The sequence below is a fragment of the Sinocyclocheilus rhinocerous genome, unplaced genomic scaffold (assembly GCF_001515625.1).
Source record: "Sinocyclocheilus rhinocerous isolate Xijiao unplaced genomic scaffold, SAMN03320098_v1.1 scaffold522, whole genome shotgun sequence".
NCBI lineage: Eukaryota > Metazoa > Chordata > Actinopteri > Cypriniformes > Cyprinidae > Sinocyclocheilus > Sinocyclocheilus rhinocerous.
Window position 1 is genome coordinate 214,842 of NW_015625031.1, and position 25,633 is coordinate 240,474.

General features: G+C 35.5%; 2 protein-coding genes across 3 annotated transcripts; one reads left to right on the forward strand and one right to left on the reverse strand.

Moving 5' to 3' along the window:
• Window positions 1-1,068: 1,068 nt before the first annotated feature.
• On the reverse strand, window positions 1,069-10,341 carry LOC107748272 (pancreatic secretory granule membrane major glycoprotein GP2-like). The gene is given in 14 exon segments (XM_016563006.1): window positions 1,069-1,091; window positions 3,343-3,445; window positions 3,753-3,915; window positions 4,600-4,733; window positions 4,735-4,846; window positions 4,928-5,085; window positions 5,626-5,810; window positions 5,923-6,027; window positions 6,683-6,820; window positions 6,926-7,318; window positions 7,527-7,598; window positions 7,682-8,071; window positions 9,058-9,450; window positions 10,281-10,341. Coding segments are annotated over 14 exon segments (2,430 nt in total).
• Window positions 10,342-14,992: 4,651 nt separating this feature from the next.
• Window positions 14,993-25,539, forward strand: hid1b (HID1 domain containing b). 2 transcript variants are annotated; one of them, XM_016563134.1, is made up of 19 exons: window positions 14,993-15,126; window positions 16,038-16,187; window positions 16,834-17,004; window positions 17,545-17,658; window positions 18,268-18,374; window positions 19,117-19,230; window positions 19,303-19,555; window positions 20,793-20,849; window positions 21,021-21,161; window positions 21,345-21,435; window positions 21,672-21,823; window positions 22,244-22,322; window positions 22,401-22,565; window positions 22,816-23,058; window positions 23,970-24,118; window positions 24,209-24,286; window positions 24,446-24,537; window positions 25,081-25,239; window positions 25,434-25,539. In XM_016563134.1, the coding sequence occupies exons 1-19, from the start codon at window positions 15,061-15,063 to the stop codon at window positions 25,495-25,497; spliced, it is 2,445 nt and encodes an 814-aa protein (XP_016418620.1). In that variant the 5' UTR covers window positions 14,993-15,060; the 3' UTR covers window positions 25,498-25,539. The 2 variants fall into 2 exon arrangements, with proteins under 2 accessions (XP_016418620.1, XP_016418628.1); XM_016563142.1 differs by having other exon boundaries at window positions 14,994-15,099.
• Window positions 25,540-25,633: the final 94 nt, after the last annotated feature.

Sequence of the window (25,633 nt, forward strand, 5' to 3'; positions counted from 1 at the left end):
ATGACTGCATTTATTCATCTTAGTTCATGTTAATGTAAACTTTTAATAATACATTATAAAATCAAAAGTTGTATCTGCTAATATTATTCAATGGCGCGAACATTAACTAACAATAAATAGTTGTATTTTCATTAATCAACATTAACAAAGAATATTAACTGCTGCAACAATTAGCTACTGCACATTGTTAGTTAATGTTAACCTGCTTTAACTAATGGGACCTTATTGTAAAGTGTTACCTATTGTTCTTTCGTTCATTTGAACTTTAATCTTTTGCACTCTAATCTTGAAACACTTGTTTACTTTATATTTTTATATAAAGTCTTTCTTTAGTAAAAGATCTTTAATAAAGTTATGTTGGGAGTTATGTTTAATAAAGTCCTGTTAGGAGGGCAACACTTTTTTTTTTACTTACTAAATTATATATTGTGATAAAACCATATACTGTGACAAAAGCTTCAAGGACTATTGTGAACATTTTATACGGTCACATGCCTAATGTACATACAATTTAATAGGACTATAAATAATTACATAATTAGCCTATTAAATAGAGTCTGAAGCAAAATTATTAAAAAACTTTATGTACTTTCTGTATTCTGATAAATGTCTCCTTATATCCCCTTATTAAGCTAAAACACATACAGTAATTTGACAAATTTGCACTGCGACCCTAAATTATTTTAATGCGCTCCTAAATTTTTCAACTTGGGAGCACATGTGCTCCTTGGGAAAAGGTAAGCGTCAAGCCCTGATTACGTTTCATGTTTAGATGTTGTTAACGTTTATAATGTTCGCAAATGGTTCACAGGTGTTCACTTTACATTAAGGTGCACTTTCACAGGTTATTGAGGTTTATAACTCATTAATAAATTGTTCTTTACATTAAAGTTCACAGTTAACTAATATTGGAATTAAAATTTTCATTATTAATATCTTATTAACTTGTGGTTGTGCTTTTATGATTTTCGCCCCAAAATAAAGTTTAAAAATGTTATCTTGGTAAACAAAATATATCAGTTTCTAATCATTGCTGTGGATAGGCATCATGAACTTTTGCGGAGAATCCTAGGTGAGGTACAGAGGAGATTCTGTTAAGAAACATCTAAGAAAAGTCATGAGATACAAATGAGAAAAACATAAATACAACACCCTTCAGTCTCACTATAATAGCTTATTTTTGCTGAATCATAAAATAATTCAGGAATCTGGTTTTGCTTAAAAAAGTCTGAATATATTTATTAAACATTTATAACAGGAGTTAAAAATGGCTCACTATTTAGCAGGTATTGCATTAAAATCATCCTTTTTATTCATGCATTTATAACTGCTTATCAATGATTTATAATGCATTTGTAAATAAGTTATTAGTCATTTATGAATACCTTTATAAATCCTTTATAAAGGGAACCTTAATGTAAAGTGTTACAGTAATCTCTAAACAATATCTTGAAGCATTTCATTTATTTTTATATTGAGAGAGATTGTATTGATGCTTGCCATTTAATCATTTGATTTTATTGTGCAGCTCTGTTGTGTACTGCCTGCTCTGATATTATGCAACACATTGAAATTTTCCAAATAAAGACATGGCCATTGTTGGCCAATAAAATGCTTTGTTAATAACAGTCAGCAGAGTTGCAAAAAACAGGTTGAGAAGAAAAGATGCATATGAACTGCAAAACAATTCAAGAAATAATGCAAAGAATTAAGTTTAAAACCACCAGGAAGCCTTTAGTCTCCAGTGCCACCCTTTTCCACAACTGCAGCCTCCCTGGAGTCTCCAGAGAGTCAGGTTCTCCGAGATCAAACTGCCTAATATTTATGCATATCTGAATATAAGGCATATTCAGCCCTCAATCACATATCGCCTATGATTATATACAATCTTAAGAGTAATTTTATTAAGATTAATGTGGTTTGGAATTGGTAAAATGTGCTTGGAAAAAATGATCAGAATATTGACTAATAATAATTATGCATGCACTGTATATTGCAAATTAACTATTGTATCATATTATCATGACCTCCTTGCTCAACAACTTGTTATAGCGATTGAATATAACTACACCATAATATAACAGGTCAAAATGTCTCTCACATCAAGTTTAACCAGTTAGGGACCACTGGTAGCATAATCACTAGCAATTACATAAATGTTCACCTGTTTTTCAATAAATATATTTAAACTACAAAAGCTCACACTCTAAAATTGATCAGAAATTTGGAAGGAACATATTTACATTCAATGTATACATTACCCAGCAAACATCAGCATAAAATTTGAACAAAACAAGAAGAACTTTGGTTATTTGAGGAACGACTAAACCTCAACCCCATCAGAAAGAATGATGCAAACAATGTGGCAACATTCTTCAGATCCTTTAGAATTAAAAACAGAAATCAGATTTCTCATGCATATTACACAACCTTTGGAAAACAAGCAAAACAATCACAATAATCACTAATACTTATGTTTTTTACTATTCCTGAAAGTAATTGATTACAAAAGGCGGACTATGAAACCTTGCTTAATCATTAAAAGGAGTTATTTATCATGTGCCTTCTTATACTGGATAAAATATTAAGACGGTGATGCACTTATACAATGAAAAATGTACAATCAATTCAGAAATATTCTTTTAAGTCTCCAACTGAAATGTTTAAAGCCGAACACATTTTCTTAGGAATATTGTTTAAACTGAACATTAATTTCAATGTAATTTTCCCTGTCTAAATGTAGCATGTGCGTCTAACAAGAAGGGAAGTTTTAGAGTGACAAATCAATTATGCAAATCAGTTGGATATAATCACTGATTCAAAAGATTAAAGATGGTCTGATGAAATACTTCCTGGATTCGTTTTTTAAACAAGTTACAGAACTGAAAGGAATTGAAGAACAGGAATGACACTTTTAATCATTTTGCATGATTTAAATAAACATGAATCTGATTGTCTTTGCTACTGCAAATGATCAATTCGTTGAATCATTTATTTTTGGTGCTCGTAAATAAACAAACAAATGCAACATAACAGCTATTACTTTAGGAAATATGAAGAAACCCGCAACCAGTGTGGCATCAGAACCACATTCATTAAAATGGAACAGGACAATATGCATGTAAAATGTGTGAAAATATACTAAAAGAGGGTCAGGACACTCATCAGAGGAATAAATAAAAGCATCAGAGAAGCACACAGACAAGAAGCCTCAGATACCTTCATTTGCTCTGGCATCCACTTATATGTGAACAGGGAATATAATGCAATGAAATGTAATGTATTCACAGCAGAAATCATTATAAACCTTTCATTAGTGACTAAAATAAATAAAATGTTCACCTGTATTGCCTTTAGACAACATCAGAGGACCCATGGATATGGAAGCACTGTCATGGAAGTCCAGAGACCTGCCCTCTCTCCGCTGGTGTCCAGAGTTACAGTCCTAAAAGAGAAAAGTGAAAATCCTGCAGTGTGAATCCCTGATAAATATCACTGAACAAACGAGAAAGAAAGGAGTGCACAAATTCTTCAGAACAGCTTAGCCAAAACAAGTCTTTTAGCAGCCTTGAACATTAAACATTAACACCAACCTTATTAACAAGATTTTAGCAGATTCGTAAACCTTCACATTTACCCATCACATTTTACTACATTGTTATTCAACACACTGAAAAATAATTTCACAACTACAGTACTAAAGCTACTTTCTAAACCATTACTGTTGTATAAAAGAGATATTATAATCTCACCATTGAGCAGCGATTGCTCGACAGAAGACAAAGGTGAACAGCACAGTGCAGGTAAAGCTTAGTGGAGTTTGCAGTGAAGATGAACATCCTGAAGGAGAAACGGCTGGATGTCGAGATGCCGTTCTGCAGCAGCTCCACTGTGTGGTCATTTGGATTGGGACACCTGAGAATAGCAATAATGACAATCAACAAATAAAATTTTGATTTCAATAGAGACATTCAACCCTAAAGTGATTTATTGTAAATCATCACATTTTCATTTAATGTGGAAAAAAATGGAATCTGTGCTTTAAGGATTAGAAACAGCTTTACTCTGTGACGATGAGATCCCAGCGGAGACTGTAATCAGGATCGTTCACAGGTGTAGCCCAACACGTGTCCATCACCAGGGCAAACTGGCGGCTGTCAACCCCCTCAACACGAACTTCCACATTCATCTTCTGGTCGAGCTCTGCATCCACTTTACCAGTGAAGGGCACAGCACAGTGCAGGTAAAGCTTAGTGGAGTTTGCAGTGAAGATGAACATCCTGAAGGAGAAACGACTGGATGTCAAGACGCCGTTCTGCAGCAGCTCCACTGTGTAGTCATTTGGATTGGGACACCTGAGAATAGCACTTATGAATTTTTTTTTTTTTTTTTTGAATCATTCAATACAAAAATTATTTCCTGTTCATCACATATTTGCATTGCATGTACCAAAATATTTTATTTTTGCATTAGTTCTCAAAGACAAAGTAAAATCTCATGCAATCCTAACAGTGATATACATTGAATTATTTAATCTGTGTGCAAATCAAAATGCTTTTCAAAATGTTACAGTGAGTAAAGCAAGAAGCACAGCTTTACTCTGTAACGATGAGATCCCAGCGGAGACTGTAATCAGGATCATTCACAGGTGTAGCCCAACACGTCTCCATAACTGAGGCAAACTGGCGGCTGTCAACCCCCTCAACACGAACTTCCACATTCATCTTCTGGTTCGAGCTCTGCATCCACTTTACCAGTGAAGGGCCGGGTAAACTCATCATCCTCATATGGAATCATCCGAACATGATATCTGCCTTCACCAGCGGGGAGCGTCTTGTGCACAATGCTGTTGAAATGTTCAAGATGTATCATTTTCATACTGCTCATTTTTATACTGCTTAACTACTGTTGCTTAAAAGATTCCAACCTCCCCAGTGGGTTGATTTCCACATTCATGGAAAGTGTTTGTGTTTGAGGATAAACACAGCTGAAAGAAAGCTTAAGGATTTTCTCTCTGCTGATGAGACCTTCTGACCTCGGTGTCCCCAGAATAAAGTTACTGTAGACAAAGTGGGTGCTGTTGGCCTGTGGATAAAAATGTATACATATTTTTGCAATTTAGCTCAAATTGAGAAAAAATAGCAGTCAAGTGAAAAACTGGTGGGTTAAATATTAATGGTGGAGAATGCGGGCACAAGTCCCAGTCTTTTTTGTGGGTAGTATAACCCCTCCGGTTCTACTCCCCTCACTCGCTCCGAGCGGAATTTGAACCAGTGTTTCCGGCACGGGAGGTAGGCGTTTTAAGAAGGATGCTAAAGGCTGCAGCCTCTTGAGCTCAGGGGAGTGAGGTTTACCCACACAGCTCTTACCAGCTGGCCTCCGTTACACAAAGTCTTGTGCACCCTTCCCCACTGAATCTGTTTGAGACTTTAAGTAGTTTCTAGGATGCTCTGTTTAGGCTCTCCAAAGAATCAATCTGTAACAAAACGATGGGTCCAAACAATCCTCCCTATAGACAAAGTCTCAAAGAGATTCCCCATGTGGTTAAATCAAACTCTGCTGGTTCTATCAGGCATTACAAATGTTTGGATGGTGTATTTCAATAGATTGAATAGTTAGTCCTACCACAAGATTTGTACCACAGATGTGTTCATCGTTATCAAAATGGAATTCCACTCTGCCATTCCGGACCGTTCCTTTGCAGCTGGGATCATTGAGGTGTAAGATGTCAGCTGGAAAACCAGCCTCAAAGAGCTGACAGCGAGACACAGACATGGAGCCAGAGCTGCTTTCACAGGTTTCTGAGAAATCTGGAAAAGAAAACATCCAAAACATTGTCAGAATTATTAATGATAATAACTAAATAAATGCAGAAAATCCTATATTATTATTATTTTATTATTATTGTAGAAGGAGTTTCACCTAAAGAATCTGGTCTGGTCTGGTTCTTGCTACACAAACAGCCATAGACGCTGTTTTTCTCTCCACACCATTCATCCTCTGTGCAGTTGAGTTCAGCACAGGGGTCTGAAAGTAAGAACCAATGAATGAATGAAATGAAATTCAAAAAAAATAAAAATAATAATAGGGGCATAAACTAAAACTGTTCTGTATTATATATAAATGGGGTCAATCACAGAGTCACAGAATAATGTCAGCTCATGTGTATAAATAAATGGCAAACACATCTGTCAATGTGTCTAATATGATTCTTACTACTCTTTTATTAATTTAGTATGTCCTTGTGTCATAAATTGTACTGTATACTGGTACTTTACCGGTGGTTGATGTCTCATTAAGGCCTCCAATATCTGATTTAAAAAAATAAATAAAACAAAAACATTCCTGTTAATGGCACTCATTTTAGTTAATGACCAAATTGTATGGGTTTATTAAAAGGGTCATGCGATTTCAATTTTTCCTTTCTCTTTGGACTGTTACAAGCTCTTGGTGCATAAAGAAGATTTGTAAAGTTGCAAAGACTAAAGTATCAAATCCAAAGAGATATTCTTTATAAAAGTTAAGGAGACGCTGTGTGTTTTAGGGTTAGGGCTGTGTGTTTCGCGAAACTACTTTGTTTGGTCTTCCAAAAGAGGTTTCCTGAGAGAGTAGCCTACAATGCCGGTGTCTGTTCTATAAAGTGGGCCAACTTTGCAAGGACAGTCTGGCGCTTCTGACTCACAGCCTGTAAGTACGTTTTTTAAATCACACATGCCATAGGAGTAATAGTTACTATCGTAAGGGTTATTTGTGGCTCTCCAAGGCTCATCCAGACTGGTGTAGTTGTAGCAGGGATCAACGCTTGGGGTGGTGAATAATACTATTACGAAAAAGAAGAGAGAGAGCATTACATATTGCAGACTAAATGGACTTAATATGAAAACCTCAAGATAAGTATGTCAGATATAAAAATAAATGAATGTACCTGCACAATATACTGGAGCTGGTATTGAGACTGTTGGTCTGGTAAATTTGTAGACATAATAATTTCCAGGGCAAGCTTTGACTTGGATTGGTTCAGATCTGTAGTAACTGCACTGATCATGTCGAGAGCCGTAAATTTCACGAGTAACAACTCCATCTTCTAGACGAGGATGAGAACCACCAAGCCACAGAGAACTAAAACCTCCACATGACATGAAGGATATACACCACTCAGGCATCTGAGCACTTGATCCATTAATGAAGAGTCGATACCAGCCATCCCATTCTACACGAGTGTCATCAAGTCCATTTATATAGCCATGCAAATACCAGTAATTGAATGTGCTTCTCCAGTGGTTGTTGACTGTGTTGTAGTTATTGCACGGGTCATAATCTGTGTTAGTGATATCAAAACAAACCAGTAATATTTCAATAAAGAACTTCACAAGAGCAAATCTGAAACGGTCATACACAGCAACAATCGTGAGATTGAGATTCTAAAAGCAATGATGAAAGTGCATGCATAAAAATAGCCATTTCTTTGGATTGTGATTACCTTTAATAACCCTCATATTCATTCATATACTTCTATTACAGCTTACTTAAGGTGATGCTGGATCCAGTGATATTATCTGAACTTACATTGGAAACCACCTGTGAAATGTTGTTGACGTCTTAAAAAAAAGGAAATTAAGACATGACTGAAATCATCTTAAAATTGTGTAAGACTTTTTTAAAAGTGGGAAAAGCACTATACCTGTGCAGTATCCTGAACACCAGAATTGTGGATTCACAAGTTCATAGACATAGTAATTGCCTGGACACGCTTTCACTCTGATGGGTTTTGACTTGTATTCACAGCAGCTGCCCCAATAAGACCCTACACAGACCTCTCTAGTCACCACTCCATCCTCTATCTGAGGATGAGGACCATTGAGCCACAGATTATAGTATGCGTTACAGCTGAATGAACTAATACAGGTCTCTGACATCTGGATGTTCATTCCATAGTAGAAAAGCCGGTACCAGCCATTCCAGGAGAAAGATTCATCACAAATCTTCTCTCCACTTTCATTGGTGGCTCTCCAGGGACGGTCCAGATACTGATAGTTGTAGCAGGGATTACTGCTGATGCTTTGGAAAGACACTGTCATGGACCAGTATATATATTTAGTAAAAGACTAAGGCTATTTAAAAAAAAATAATGATGGTTTGTTGTGAAATGCCTTCAAACACCTTTTGTGTAATTGATAACAACAAACACATATGATGTAATTACAGTTGAATTAAAGTTAAATTAAACACTTTTTCCGACCAAAATTAAGTCACATTTAAGGGCCAAAAAGAACTCATTCAGGTTGAAATGTTCTTACAGAACATTCACTGCTTTTGTTTGTTTGAGGAGCCCAACATAAGAACTTCTCACTCAACATAATGTAATTTTTTCAACCCAGTCTCATAAAAATACGTACCTCTGGGTACATTTCTGCAGCACCGTTTTTACGTACCTTAATGCACGTTTCGCCACAGTTTCAAAGAGAAATGTCCACTGAGTGGCGCTAAAACACGGGTTCAATACGTGAACCCAACCCTAAACCTACCCGATAGTGTTAACAAATGCAAAACTAATATAAAAACACATTTGTTGATGCAACCGTGTCATTTGAACTTCCTTATATGCAGATTTGAACCGTTTTGTCGAACCGTATTACACGGGATTCGAACCGGAGCTCCTTGCCTCTCAAGTACGTCTCCGTACTCCGTCAGCTACCGAATAAACCTACCGTTGATGAAAACCCATTGATATGAAGCTGGATATGTGCGGTGCTAACGTTCAAAAGCATCAGTTTTCAAATCTCCCAGCATATTAAAATTGTTTTGAAGTCATAACATGATATTCTTCAAGTAATTGTGCGAAAATTACGCTTTATTAATCGAAACTCTGTAAATGTGTGTGAAAAGGAATAAAAGGTGTCGGAGTTTTACTGCCTCTAGTGTTCATTTCTTTTGGAAACTGCAGTGATATGTACTTATTGGTACGTATTTCGCGTCTCGCGAAAATGTGCCCCCGAGTACGTTTTTGCCATGAGACCAGGTTGCCTTGACTTGACTAAACAGATCCTAGAACTGCACCTGCACAGTATGTTGGTCTGTGGATCGACAGATCTGGCTTGACAAGTTTATAGACGTAATAGTCTCCTGGACAGGCTTTGACTTGGATGGATGTGGATGTGTTGAAGCCACACTGGAACCCATTCATTCCCACAACTTCACGGGTCACCACTCCATCCTCAAGAGTTGGGTGAGAGCCGTTGAGATACAGTCCAGTTTCACCACCACATCTCACATAACTCACACACCACTCAGACATCTGGGTACTTTCTCCATTCAAATACAGCCGATACCAGCCACTCCATTCAACACGGGTGTCATCATATCCAGTGTCCTGATATTGCCGTATGTCTCTCCAATAGTCATCGAGAGTGTTATAATTATAGCATGGATCAGAGCTGGAATTTGTAAGTTCTATTAGAATAGAGTGAAGACAATCACATAAACAAATTCTCTCGTTATCTACCTCTTGTTAAGCATCAATGGCATCAGAGGACAAATAAACTAAGAGAAACCAACAGAACGTAATAAAGAAAGGAAATTGTAGGTGGTTCAGGCAAACTGCATCTAGTATATCTCTACATCTCTATGCGTTTAAACTTTCAAAATGACATTACACAGTAAACAATTTTGTTTATAAGCTTGGGAAATGTTACTTTTAAAAGCAATGTGTAACAATACTAAGTTAAATGTTAAGCAACATTATGGAATATAACTCTTCATCTGACTCTCCTCCAGAGTTCAGGTATCACACATGCGGGAAACCATCTAACCCAAATGCTACATTTTCTTTTACAAAAGTGCTTAATTGTTGCTTTGATTCAAGGCTCTATAAAAGTCATAAATCTGTGAATAGATGTGCATTTTGTTGTTCTTATTTAGGGGACAAAATACAACACAGACTGGATTGAATGGCACAGACAACTGATTTTTTTAAAAATAAAATAATAATAATAATAAATAAAAAACGGAAAAACAACAAGCTTCACTGAAGCAACAATTTTTACATTAGTAAATGGAAAATATGGGATTAAACAGGAATAAAGTGAACGACTGTAATTCATTATAAAGTCGACTATAAATTGAAAAATGATTGTACCTGTATGTGGAATGATGATTGCACCATTGATTATTTCACCTGTTAATCAAAATTCAAGCACAACTTAATTTTAGAGCCTCTTGTTAGTACACATTTAAAAGTGTCATTCTAATATGAGACATATTTGACCAGAGTTATACATGACATGCAAAACACTCACCATTAACCAGCAGCAGCAACACAAACAGTGAGATCAGAAACCTCATTGTGACAAACCGATCTGTAACACCATTACCAAAATGATGATACACATGCAAAAGGCATAAAAGCATTCATAATTTATTTTTACCTAGCGTTAGACATATATGACCTGGCAGTAATTTATCATATTTGCTTCCTAAAATACTGAAGTTTGTTGTGCACTACGCAAAACCAAGCCATTATAATCAAAACAATTCGCTAAAACATCATATTCATGCCTGTTTAGGTGCATCAAACGCATATGAATAAAAAAGCAATTGGAGCCCAATGTGATGAAATTAAGAGAAATAACTTTACCTGAGGTCAAATGCTGCTGCAGATCAAACTCAGAGAGATTCTCTCTTCAGCAGCTGAATACAGTGATGATGAACTGCAGCTCTCGTGATCTTATCAGTGCCTTTATTAATAACGGTGGGTGGATCATTACGGGAACCAGGAGTATTCTCTAAACAATACCCTGAAGAAGTGTCACGTTTCTTTTTATTTTGTGAGAGATTGTATCGATGCTTGCCATTTAATTGTTTGACTTCATTGTGCAGCTCTGTTGTGTACTGCCTGCTCTGATATTACAGTGAAAACAATAGTTAATGTATGTTGACCTAGAATCAGATCATGTTCCTGTCAATCTGGATCAGTAAGATTCCCAACAACAAGATATAAATAATGCAATAGTTAAAATGCCCATAAAAAGGACGGGAAGATTTTGGTTATTTGATGAATGACTGGACCTCACCACATCTTACCTCATAAGAAAGAACTATTCAAACACTGCAGCAACATTCTTCAAATTGTTAAGAATTGAAAATAGAATCACACTTCTCGTGCATTTTACAGTACCAACTTTAGGGAAAACAAGCTAAATTACCAGTAAGTCTCTTTCTTACTATTACTAAAAGCAATAATTGATTACAAAAGAAAGACTATGAAGCTACCTTGTTTAGTCATCAAAATTAATAACCTTTTTGGTAATTCTTAATGCATTACGTTCATTTCATATGCTTTGATCTACTATATAAAATATTACACACATTTTTAAGGATGGCGCTTAACTAATAAGATGAAAAAGTGCAATCTATTCAGAAACATTCCAGGTGTTTCTTCATTTTTTTTTCTCTAATTCTCTAATTAAAATGGTTAAAGCTAAACAAGATTTTTTCTGATATACTGTTTAAACATGAATTTAAATGTTTGTTTTTTTCTGTCTAAAACTAACCTCTAGTTTGTGTCACTTTCCATCCTGATTGATCCAATTACACAAATCAGTTTAATATCATCAATTCAAAAGACAGTTAAAATCTTTGTTATTGTAGAATTACTTCTAAAGTAAAATAAGATTAATGTAGTACATAGCAACTCAAGTAAATTAGCAGATTTTTTAATCATTTATTTTGGTGCTCAATCAATAAACAAAGGCCACACAACATTCTATGAAATAATTAGAAACCCACAACCAGTGTGGCATCAGAGCCACATTCATTAACAGAACAGCCCAGTATGTTGTTTTGTTTTTTTGAGTGCACAAATTGTCCAGCAGAGGGCAACCAAAACAGGTATTTTATCAACCTTTCATACTGGCACTGAAGCATTTGTTTCAACAATAAATTTAAAGCTACACTATGTAAATATTTTTGTTTGTTTGAAAGTAACACATTTTTTATATCAAGCGAACATGTCATAAATCCATCTTGTAACCATGTCTTTGCTTTACCCTTCACTTTGCCAAGCTTATAATAATTTATATTGTAGAGCTATCAAATGTATTTTGCAGAAAACTACATGCACTGGGAAAAAATTCGAGTAGGATTTACTTGGGAAAAAAAACAAATGAGGAAATAAATTTCACTCCAAAATGGCCTGTAAATTGTAAAAGTAAAGGCTACACACAATTCTTGGTGGCTTTAATTACTAAATTTACTGTTTAAAGGAAATTATACTCACACTTTGTAAAAGATTTTAAAGTAACGCTTATAAAAAAAAACTATAGTTTTAATGCTAGTATCTTTAAATTGCTGGGTAAAATATTGCTTATCATTACTACTATTACTTTGTGAAGCATTATTACTCAGTGGGTTGAATAAAAATATCTTAACATAATCCAATTAATTAATCCATTAATTTAATTTCTGAAATTTAAATGTATTAATGCATTAAAAGATAAAACAATCTTCTGTTCTGCAAAAGAACCGATGAATCAGTAAGATAAGGTAACATTATCAATACACATACAGTACGGGAAACTTAATTAGTATTTTATAGGTTGCACTGCGAATATAAACTCAATTTATCTTGAAAAATCTGTCAATCAAATGATGAGTCCTCAGTCTTTAAAAAAAAAAAAAAAACTGGTGTCGAGTTCTTCCTGCCAAAACGATGCAGACACTGTTAATTAATAATTCCTTATGAGATATTTCAGCACATTTAACAAAGTTAAGTCAGCCATTCATAGATTGCGTTTTCTAAAAAAAGGTGTAAGAAGTTTGAGGAGTCCAACACAACAACTTCTAGCTTAAACATATAGTTCACCCAAAATGAACTTTGGACTTCTTTTATTTGACTACTGAACATCAACATCCATGCACTGCCGTTATGAAGCTTGGAAGAGCCAGTACATTTTTTTATATAACTCTGATTGTATTCATCTGAAAGTACATCTAGGATGGCTTGAGGGCGAGTAAATCATGAGGTAATTTTCACTTTTGGGTGAACTAAAATTGGAGCAAGACAATATTTAATAGCCTGTTTAACAGGGAACTGACTAGTTTTTGAGCGGAGGCTTGTGAGCAACCGTTTCTTTGAAGACCAGAGTTGTCATTGGTGAATCATTCGGTAGTCAAACAAACAAAGACAATTCAACCATGTTCATGGCACAATATTAAAAAAATACACATACCTCTCCATTTTTTCATTTCAAATCCAAACATGAGGAAATCAGACACACAACTGACAGGGCAAACTTTGTCTGTGGAAGAAAAGTAATGCTAATATTAAAAAAAAAAAAAGTAATAATGTTATGTAAATTATATTTTTGCAATGTTTTAAGGTCAGTAGGTCATCCAGGTATTTGTATGCATACAAAAAAATTGCATACTTTTTAAAGTATTAATATTGTAGAAAAAGAAGAGTATTATCATTTTCAAAACATAGACCGGGTCTTTAAAATCAACAATGCAGCAACATAGACAATTACCACTTATCACTGCAAATGACACGAAAGCATCTGAAGATGCCTCTTGGATTTAATATACTGACTGCTTTTTTTTGGCTCGTCTTTGGGTATAACATGTTACAGTAATCACATGAGTTTTTCTTTCTTGGTTTTAATGTCCAAACACAGGAAATGCTGGGTGATATTAGATGCAAGCTGTTTTTGGAGGAAAATAAACAGTAAGAATGAACATCACAGCAATTACTAAAGAGAATAGAGTGAAATGAGCATGCATGCATGAGTTTATTCAAATTATACCAATTACATGTAAACAAGACTGTTCCAAGTAAAGCATGTAAATGTTTTTTTCAGATGATGTGCATATAAACACATTTTGCTTGTAATAATTTGCCAAACAATGTCATCTAATGGTGCTTCTTTTGCCATTTTGAAAATATCAAAACAAAAACAGTTTGACAACTTAGCCATATGTTTCTGAATCTCAGCTTAAAACCCAACTGCAGCGTAAAATTAATGTTTCTACTTGTGGAATGATGTAAATCTGTAATTTGCAACCAGGCAATGTTATAAATAATATTCTTGTATCATTATTATGCCAGCAGCTTTTGTGAGCTCATAAATACTGAGAAACTACAAGGAATATCTGTACATCTAAACATTCTTATATACATATCTGTACATAAAAAAGCAATGACTTGCATATGAAGCCAAACTAACACAAACTCACAATTGGTTCAATCAACATTCAAAAGTATTTACATTCCCAATAATGCTAAATTCCAATTAAAGTAGGCCTATATACATTTAAGTTCTTCTAACCAATAACTGTAGGCTACTATCTAAATTACAACAACTTTGTAGATTTTGCTGTATGTAGGCTATTGGTGCGCAGCATTTAAATAATGGTGCAGAAAAAAATATCAACAATTACAGCATGTGATTTTTCATGTTAAACACTTTTGAGAGAATAGGCCTACTTACAGTGGGGAGAGATAAAATATTAATTGCGTGTTTACTGTGTGTATCCAGTGTCACATTGCAGAGTAGCAGGCCTAAAGGAAACACGAATGGACAGTGCAGCGTGTTATTCTGAGGACACAGTTCATTGTATTCAATGTTGGTCGCGCCTTTAAAGTAACAGCTTAGTATTCCTTCACAGTATGCTTAAGGTACTCGACTTTTAAAGAGTAATCTTTGATCAAATATGTACTTCACACACCCGGAAAAATGCCATGCTTGCATCCTGGTCACGAACAAACGATACCTACTATGGTTTAGTCTTGACTCATGTATATTCATGATTTAACGGGAAGATCGCTCAGGCGGCCAAACTGATTGGCTAACGGTTGAAATGGGCGCCAAGGCAGCCGGCGAATCAACGAATCTCAAATATTAATGCCATACGCGATTGGATGCGCCAGGCAGGTTAACGTCAACGTCAGTGCAGCGTAATTAATATTCATGAGCTAAACCTTTGCCGTAGTAGGATTGGTTATTTTCTGCGTCGTGTTCACCTGCGCGGCTGCGCCACAGGTGCGCGGCGGACAGATCGAGTGAGATGGGTAATTCAGACTCCAAACTACACTTCAGAAAAGCGGTGATACAACTTACTACCAAAACACAGGTCATGCTTGTTTTATTTGACATATGTACCTTTTATAAGCATTTGTGTAGGGTTAAAAATGTTACAAAGCGCTGTTAAAGTGTACCAGATGGAATACTGTCGCCTGATGTATTTTTCTTAGAATATTTGATCAAATATACACTCGTTTGGGCATTTAAACTTTCCTTTAATGTTGAATTTTAGGTTTTTAATAATGATTTAATGTCAAAGCATTCAGATCTATGCAAAAAAAACTAGAGATAATCAAAAACTTTATGACAGCTGTGTGATGATTATGATGTTTTGATTACGTTCAGTCTGCTTTTCTCGTTTCTTACTGAGTTTTACAGGTGATGCTAATTTAAGTTGAAGCTGACCTGCTTTAATTCTCAGTAAAAACGTCGTGTTGTGAAAAATTAAAATTCATCATAATCGCCATAATTGTGTCAACACCCTTTCCTGTAACAAAAAACGGTAAAAAAATAATAAATAAAGGAAAAATATTATATGTTGTATTTTATTAGAAAATTAGGCATTTAGGGCCATTAACATGTTTTACAGTTTTACAAATTGTGTGAATTAAGTGACAAGATGCACTTAATGTAATGAAAAGAAGATACAGAAATTCTTCATAATCGCCATAATTGTGTCAACACCCTTTCCTGTAACAAAAAACGGTAAAAAATAATAAATAAAGGAAAAATATTATATGTTGTATTTTATTAGAAAATTAGGCATTTAGGGCCATTAACATGTTTTACAGTTTTACAAATTGTGTGAATTAAGTGACAAGATGCACTTAATGTAATGAAAAGAAGATACAGGGGAAGATGTCTATGGACCGAAGATGTCACTATCTCATCTCAGTGCATTTATTCTGAAAGGTTATGCTTTTTTAATTTTGAATAATGGACCCTTGTGTGATTTTGCAGCCCGTCGAGGCCTCTGAGGATGTGTTCTGGGACCAGTTCTGGACTGACATCAACTTGACAGCACAGGATATTTTTGCTCTGGTTCCTGCTGCTGAGATCCGTGCTGTGAGAGAGGAGTCTCCGTCCAATCTGGCAACACTCTGTTACAAGGTGCAGTCTGTGTCCCATAATAATGAGAAAAAAGTGATTATGTGATCTCAACATGGTGGCCGCTATGAGAGGGGACCACTGATATATAACATAAAATGTTTTGTAGACCAATAATATGACTCTAATGTGAACATGCATGCATTTAGGCCTATTTTGACACAGCCGAGATGCATAAAAATGTCTGAAAAATGCATATTATTAGTATAACATTCTCATGTTTTGCTTTGTTTTGTTTTGTTTTTTATCTATGTGTTAGATCTATTTCAAATACATTTGTAAAATATATGCAGGCTCTTTCCCATATCTCACACATACTTTTGGGACTGAATTTTGTTGCTAAACATGAATATGCATGAATATTGATGCAGCAACCACTGCAGCATGAAAAATCGTTTTCATCTAAAAGTGAAAGTTTATGCACATAAAATGAATTTATTTTGTTTGCAAATATTCCAGAGTAATATTTATGTTGTTTTGATGTTGTTATCTTTCAAAAAAAATCAAAAAATTTGACTATTTTTGAGCAGTCTTGAGTAATAAGTTCAAAGGAATGTAACTAAATCAATTGATTTGTCTAAAGTGCTAGTCATTTCTTAAGCTTTAAAACATTGGACGCATTTAAAGTGTTTGTGTGGTTTTTTTGCAGGCAGTGGAAAGGCTTGTGTTGAACGCCGACTCGGGCTGTGTGTGTGAGAGAGACAGACAGGCCGTGCTGAGCTGCATTCGTCTGTTGACTCGGATTCTGCCCTATATCTTCGAGGATCCCGACTGGCGTGGATTCTTCTGGTCCACCGTGCCAAAAGTGGGCAAGTCTTTGGTGAGGGAAATTTCAAAATTGCTTTCAGAGTGGGTTAGGGTTAGGCTCTCCAAATGGTTGAATATGCACTAAGGTAAAACATGCAGTTTGCACTCTCCCCCAGAACGTCACCAACGAACAGGAGCTGTCTGTGCAAGCAGGTTTTAAGAAGATACACAGCAAAGCTTTGCCTAGCTTGAACTTTTGTTTAAAACATGAGCTGCGTGTGTGTGAGAGAGTTTGTTCTGCGGTGCATTTTTACGGTCTCCTGTTACCAGCCTAAACACTGCTCTGATTGTGTCTGTCTCAAAGATCGACGGCGTATTAAATATCCTGATTAGAGAGCTGAAGGGAGCAGAATGAGTGTATTGATGATGTGATTGTGTGCATGAAACTCTTCAGAAAGCCAATAGCTCCTCAAACACTCGTCAGACGAGCTTGAAGTCTTGAAGTTTGCACTACTTGAAAAAAAAATTTCATGCATGAATTTACTGCTTTTGTGATTAAAAACATAATTTCTTTGTAAAATGACAGATTTAATTGGTGTGTGTGTTGATGTAGGATGAAGGCGATGACGAGAGCACGCGGCCGTTGGCGGAGTCTCTCCTCACAGCTATTTCTGATCTGCTTTTCTGTCCAGACTTCACTGTCGAGAGCCACAGCAGGACCAGTGCGGTAACCCTCTCTCTATCTTGAGTCTTCCTAGTCTGGTAGAGGTTTTGACTAATAAAATCAGATCAATATTACTTATTCTGGCCAAGACAGAAAAAGACCATCAGAATGACATAGAAGTGACCAGCAATAGTTCATGTTTTAAAATGATGAAAACGTTTTGATGAAACGGCCATTCAACCAAATGGTTGCTCATTCAAACAAAGGCACAGAAGTTTCAAATGTTTGCACAGACAACATGAAGAAATCTGCAGAAAATGTTTAGATAATTACATTTTATGCATTTGGCAGATTTGCTTTTATCCAAGGTTTTATCAATATGTTTGTTCCTTGTGTAATTTCCAAACTTTTAATCTTTTTTATGTTAAATATGTACTTGAAGTACCCCTGAGAAGTTAATGTTTAAAGGGGTCATATGATGCGATTTCAATTGTTCCTTTCTCTTTGGAGTGTTACAAGCTCTTGGTGCATAAAGAAGATCTTTTTCACAATTTTCCAGGGGTTTGCGAACATTAGTTTGAGAAATCCTTTGCAGGAACGCCATTTCAGTCCATCTACATGTGAAAAAAATAAATAGTTTAATTTATAGACAAAAGTTATGTGTGTGTTCAGGATGGCCCCTCTGATATCCAGTCCATGGACAGCTGTGAGTTCATCTGGGAAGCTGGCGTTGGATTTGCTCAGACTCCGCCTCTCAGTCACACCCATGACTCTAACAGGTCAGAGATCCGCCCGCTTCATACTGCCCTGTCCCACTTTACATCACTTATATGTACTTATTATACACTCTGACCTAGATACAGCTGGTAGTAGTTTGCATGTGACCACATTACATTTTATTATAAATCTAATCCATCCTGATGTGTACACGACAACTGTTAAGGACCGCCTTCTCACCTGTCAATCATCCACTGCTCTAAAAGTTGGAGAACTTTTGAATATTAGAGAAGTACTCTGCTGTTCAAAAGTTTGGGGTCAGATTATTTTAATGTTTTTGAAAGAAGTCTTTTATGCTCACCAAAGTTGCATTTATTTGATATATAATATAATTGCAATAAATATTATTGCAATTTAAAATAGCTGTGTTCTATGTGAATATATGTTAGAATGTAATTTATTCCTGTGATCAAAGCTGAATTTTCAGCATCATTACACAGTCTTCAGTGTCACATGATCTTCAGAAATCATTCTAATATGCTGATTTGCTGCTCAAGAAACATTTCTGATTATGCAATGTTGAAAACAGTTGTGCTGCTTCATACTTTTGTGGAAACCATGATACTTTTTTTTTCCCGGATTCTTTGATGAATAGAAAGTTCACAAGCTATGCATTAATCTGAAATGGAAATCTTTATAAATGTCTTTGCTCTCATTTTTGATCCGTTTATTGCATCCCCCTTGATGATTACAAATATTAAGTATTTATCTCTCTCTCTCTCTCTCTCTCTCTCTCTCTCTCAGGACAGAGTTGTTGAAGCTTTTATTGACATGTTTCTCAGAAGAAATGTACCAGTCTCCATCTGACATGCACACACTCAACCCCTGGGTCTCCTTCTTTTGCTCTAGAGAAAACAGGTGAAACAGGAAAGCTCATTTGTTATCATTTGTTGGTGATGCAGCAATTAAAGTTTGCTCTCTCTCTGTCAGACATGCCCTGCCGCTCTTCACCTCTCTTCTTAACGTGGTATGTGCGTATGATCCTGTCGGGTACGGCATCCCGTACAATCACCTGATGTTCTCTGACCAGCGCGGGGTTCTAGCAGAGCTGGCGCTGCAGACACTGATCGTTTCACTGGAGCAGGAGCTCGTCGATAACTCAAACACCAGCACGAACCTGAGCACCAATACTGACACCTGCTCTGCTGATTACAAGAAGAACACAACTGCTGAAGGATGCCAGGTAACAGGACACGCAACACTAACAAAAATACATGATGTTTTTCTTGTGTTAAGTTATGAAAACATTATTTCTGAATGTTCTCTGAACATTTAAAAAACGAAACATTTTGAATGTTTCAAATATGTTATTCAAACATTTTGCCTGCGTTTCCATTAAATTATAAACATTAATAATAATATCAAGTTTCGAATGTTTTAAAAACATTATTTGAATGTATTGCTAACGTTTTCATTAGTTACACAAACTTTCTGAACATTTAAAAAGAATGAACGTTTTGAATGTTTTAAAGCTATTTGAACATTTTGCTGATGTTTCCATTAAGTTATGAAAATTTTTCTGATTGTTCTCTGAAAATTTAAACAAAAATAACAATGTATTGAATGTTTTAAAATGTTATTTGAGCGTTTGGTTAATGTTTCCATTAAGTTATGAAAACATTTCTGAATGCTCTCTGAACATTTTTTTAAAAAACTGAACGTTTTAAAAACGTTATTTGAAAATTTTTCTTCCATTTCCATTAAGTTACAAAAACATCCATTTCTTAAAATGTTTTAAAAATGTTATGCAATTTTTTTGTGCTGATGTTTTGTGAACATTATTAAAGGACATATGACATTGAACTTACGTTCTATTAACGTTACCGTAAGAACGTTTGCTCATAACTTTGATAGAACCTTACCAGGCAGAGTTCTTGGAGCATTCCCTATTAGATGGGATACTAGTATGCGTGTATGAAATTTGTATGTTATGTATAGTATGTGAATTTTCTGTATGTGTGAAATACATTAGTAAAAACACTGTCTACATTACAATATCCCACAATGCAAAGTGATGTCAACTATGATGACTTTCAAAAATGTATATTTTAATACTTTTTTTTTTGAAAATGCAAGTTGATAACTGAATGCCTCTCAATGAATTAAACATGCAGTGAAACATGCATGATACTGTAAGCACAAATAATGCATAGTAGATACAAATAGTGCCAAACATATTCTTAGTTAGATTCAGTGCTGAATAAAACAGTGACTTACATTTCCTTAAATGGCATCCAACATCTTGTGTGAGAAATATGCAGCATAATTTGAAACAGGAACAATGCATGTCTTTGATTCCCAAGAATGTTGTCTAAGCAGGGCACTAGGTTTTGTAAGAGAGCCTGTGTTCAGTGTTATGACAGTTCAGTATTTCAAACGCTCAGCTTGAGTATCAGATTTTTCCTCATGATACGTTTCAGGCAACGAGAGGCGAAAACCTGTTTGTAAACTACCTGTCTCGAATTCATAGAGAAGAGGTGAGACACAAACACTCCACAACCATCCCAAATCAACTGCAACAGCCCTCAGCTTCTACCTTACACATGTATTAGACTATTAAACACTGTAAATGATCAGTATCCTCACATATTATCTTTATAATAATACCTAGCTATATTTTTCTAAATGCATATATTTTTTGCATGTAGGATTTTCATTTTATCTTGCGAGGAATCGGCCGGCTGCTCAATAACCCCCTGCTGCAGACATACCTGCCCCATTCCTGCAAGAAAATCCAGTTTCATCAGGAGCTGCTGGTGCTTTTCTGGAAACTCTGTGACCTCAACAAGGTGCCACCTTGTGTTTTTTTATTTTATTTTATTTATTGTTGAGTATTTTTTTTTACTAAAATCTGAAATAAAATACTTATTCTAAATAATTGTTTTTTAATTACTATTTTACTTATACAATCCTTATGTAATTGATCGAAAAATAACTGCACACTGTGATGTTTCTTCGTCTCTGAATTTCAGAAGTTCCTGTTCTATGTGTTGAAGAGCAGTGATGTGCTGGATATTCTGGTACCAATTCTATTCTATCTCACTGACGCTCGTGCCAATCAGTGTGAGTATCTGAAGCATTCAGTGTTACACATACATAAGAAATTCACCCATATATTTTAACCTATGTATTTGACTGTACTTTGAGAGATTTTTTTGTTAAAATGTTTCATTTTAAAATTATTTTCCTGTACTTTTCTCATCTTAATTCAGTTTATTGCCCATTTTTAATGGTATTTTATTATGAAGTGGATGTGATAATAGCTATATGTGTTAGTGTGTATATGCATCTGTTTGCAGCACGTGTCGGTCTGGTGCATATCGGCATGTTCATCTTGTTGCTGTTAAGTGGAGAGAGGAATTTTGGGGTGCGTCTGAATAAACCATACTGTGTGCGAGTGCCAATGGATATTTCGGTGTTCGCTGGGACTCATGCTGACCTGCTGATAGTGGTGAGATGAACACAGATACGTTCATGTGACTTTGTCACATCATATTGGAGATGATGGAGATTTAAAAGCCAAAAACAAAATTAAATAAAAGTAGTCCATATGACTTGTGTGCAATATTGCATGTCTTTTGAAGTCTTTTTGTAGCTTTTTGTAAAGAACAGACACAAAATTTAATTTAAGTTTTCCAATTTTCTAAAGCTCTCCAATCTTACTCACACAGCTGCATATTAAAACTTTGTGCACCACAATTGGTTAAACATGCATCCTTAATGCATATTTGCATTTATGCATTTGGTAGATGCTTTTATCCAAAGCAACTTATGTTGCATCTTTTCAGTTCATGCATTCCCGGAAATATAAGCTAATACGATTTGCATGAGCATTAAAATGCAAATTTTTTATTATTTTTTTTATTGACAGGTTTTCCATAAAATCATCACCAGTGGACATCAGCGACTGCAGCCCCTGTATGACTGTCTGCTCACTATTATAGTCAATGGTAAGCAAGGTTAAAAAGTACATACGTTTTGAGAGATTGTTTTCACTTCCTGATGAATCATTGCTGTTGTTTTTTCAGTGTCTCCTTACCTGAAAAGTCTGTCTATGGTAGCAGCCAACAAACTACTGCACCTGCTGGAGGTTTTCTCAAGCCCCTGGTTCCTGTTCTGCTCACCTGTTAACCATCACCTGGTTTTCTTTTTGCTTGAAGTTTTTAACAACATCATTCAGTACCAGTTCGATGGTAAGTTGCTTTTGAAGCTTCATCACTGCTGTAAATGCAGTCGCCACAGTCGTGGTGGCAGTTCTTCATTTAAATGACTAATAAAATATGAAGCAGCAAAAGTCTGTTTATTTGAATGCAAATCATTTTACCATAAAACATGACTTCTGTGGCAAACCTTGGTATACAATCCTACAACTTTGGTCTTTGCAACTCAGTTGTTTGTTGTAATTTTTATAAGCATTTGTATTCTCCTGTCTCTAAAAATCAGGTAACTTTAACCTGGTGTACGGCATCATTCGCAAACGCAACCTCTTTCACCAGCTGGCTAACCTGCCTACAGACGTCATCTCGATCCAGAAAGCCCTGCAGAAGAAAAGCAGGAGCAACAGCACCCATAATGCCGTCTTCATGGAGACCAGCAACCCATACAACACTGCCTGTAGTGAAGGACCGTATAAAACCACACCGGTTCAAACGGGCACTCTGAACGCAAGCTTGAAGGCCATGCCACGTACGTAAACCACTTCAGCATACACAGTTGCACTATCCCGCCTCAGTATGTTGACTATTAAGAGTCCAGTAGCTGTTTCCATCCACATTTTTATGCAAATTTTGAGATATGTCAAATAAAAGCTGGATGGAAATGATGTATCCAGTGCATAAAATCATAAAATGTGAATTAAAAAATCATATGCATGCAACTGAGGCGGATGATTTCTTTATCCAAAAGAATATATGTGCATAAACTACAGTGAAAATGCATTTACTGAAGAAATTCTTTGAGGTGCAACAAAAAACTTGTGTGACTTTAACAGATCATGTGATTAGATACCTGAACTAACCATCTCAAATATTGTTTCAGTCATTCATAAATGTCTGTCATCAAAATTATTTGCTATAATTACCTTCCCAGAACTGTGTCACATGATTGTATTTCCAAACACAAGATTCCATCTGCATTCCATCTGCACATTTTGAGGAACAATTATTATGTAGACAAATAGTCACTTGAACTTAGTGATAATAATAATAGTTTTCCAGGAAGTCATGATTTTATGCTCTTGAACACATGGGCTGGAAACTGTTTTATTTGGAAATATGCAATATTCAGATTTTTAATTTGCAACTTTGGATGCAAACAAATTGTTGCTGTATTGGTAATTTAACAGTCAATTTGTTGGCTTATTAAAATTCTGTAAATGTTTTTATTTAGAAATGTTTAACTGATGTATTTTTGAAAGTATCACCTGAATGTATTTTAGAATACTTGTAGATTTTTTTTTGTCCATTTGTCAATGTATAATTTTTGTTAATTGTATGACTTTTGATATTCACCTTGTTCTCGCCATAAAAATTGCCTTGCTGCTGACGGTAAAAAAAATATTGCATTAAAAAAATATAAATTGTTGGTTTATGTTGTAGGCATTGATAAACTAACAGAAACATCACAGGTTTCTGAGGACGGAGCGACACTGTTACTGCAGCAGAGGGACTCGACCCACAGCCAATCAGATCACAGCTCTGAGACACAAGTCAGAGACACGGAGCCGACCTCTGGTGAAGATGACAAGGTACAGCATCACTGATGACCCTGACATTTAATCTGTGTTACTTTGTTCTGTTTATATCAATAAAATGTTTTTCATTTTTTAATTCCTTAGAAGTCTGAAAAAGAGGATTGTGATGGAAGTCCGAAACACGTGTCGTCTTCATCGGACTGGGCTCCTACTCCAGACTGGGTCAGTCATAAAACCCTTAAATTATAAACCAAAGCTTGAGAGGACCTCATATACACTGCAATATTTGTGAGAAATTTTTCAGAAAAAAAAAGGCATATGAGTTTTCCTCTCCGAAACATTAATTCTGATCACATTTAATCTCTGCATGCTCTCTTTCAGGTCCTCTCCTGGAAGAGCAAACTCCCTCTGCAGACTATAATGAGACTCCTGCAGGTGCTGGTGCCTCAGGTGGAGAAAATCTGCATAGACAAGTGAGACACGCACATACAACATCATTCACTCACTGAAAGAGTTTATCAGTAACACTTTACATAAACATTCCATTTGTTAACATTAGTTTCATTAACTGTGTTAACATAAACAAAGACTAATAATACTTCTAAAGCATTTATTAATCTTAGTTGATACTAATTTCACCATTTACAAATACAATAAGTCAATCAGAGAATATCTGTTATAACAATTAATAATTGTTTTTATTTACTAATGTTAACAAAGATTAATAAATACTGTAACAAATGTATTGCCCATTGTTACAGTAGTTAATATTAGTTTCTTTTTTTTTTTTCATTAAATATCCTGTTTCTTTCAGAGAAACAAAAATGTTGCATTATTAGAAATCATGCAACATTCTGTCATGTTGATTTTAACAGATTTCGGGTTAACAGGTTTTAATCTAATTTAGTTTAAATTTTAAATGCCAGATTTTTGGTGTGGTTTTGAACCCTAAAGCATGTGTATTACACTTTACGGTTTGACCTGACTGAGTGAGGATGCTCTTGCTGTTCTTGTAGAGGTTTGACGGACGAGTCTGAGATCCTGAAGTTTCTGCAGCACGGGACTCTGGTGGGTTTGCTGCCGGTTCCTCATCCCATCCTCATCCGCAAGTACCAGGCCAATGAGGGCACGGCCCTGTGGTTCCGCACATACATGTGGGGCATCATCTACTTACGGTGAGTCCTGCGCTCTGTCTCCCTCTACGGGACAATGTGGGAGCTACACTCAAAATTACACTCGGCATAGAAAGTCACACATATTATACCTTTTATTAGGACTTGATCAACGTGTTGTTTTGTATGTATTTATGTGTTGAAATCTGCTAAAATCTCATAAAACATGATTAAAGATGCTTTTTTTCTTGTTTTAGTAACGTGGATCCTCCTGTTTGGTACGACACTGATGTCAAGCTGTTTGAGATCCAGAGAATTTAATGACACCGAGAGAACCAACTCAACAAAACTGACTCGATTTCTACTGAATAAATACTGGAAGTACCTATTTTCAACACTGCAACGTATAACTAGCCTATTTACAGTGTTTATTTAGTCATTTTGTTCGTTTTTATCT

Excerpts from the sequence above, each read along its gene's own strand:
- hid1b (XM_016563134.1), top strand. The coding sequence starts at position 15,061 with ATGGGTAATTCAGACTCCAAACTACACTTCAGAAAAGCGGTGATACAA. Across the intron at positions 19,556-20,792 it reads CAACTGCTGAAGGATGCCAG|GCAACGAGAGGCGAAAACCT; the intron begins GTAACAGGACAC and ends GATACGTTTCAG. Across the intron at positions 25,240-25,433 it reads TGGGGCATCATCTACTTACG|TAACGTGGATCCTCCTGTTT; the intron begins GTGAGTCCTGCG and ends TTCTTGTTTTAG.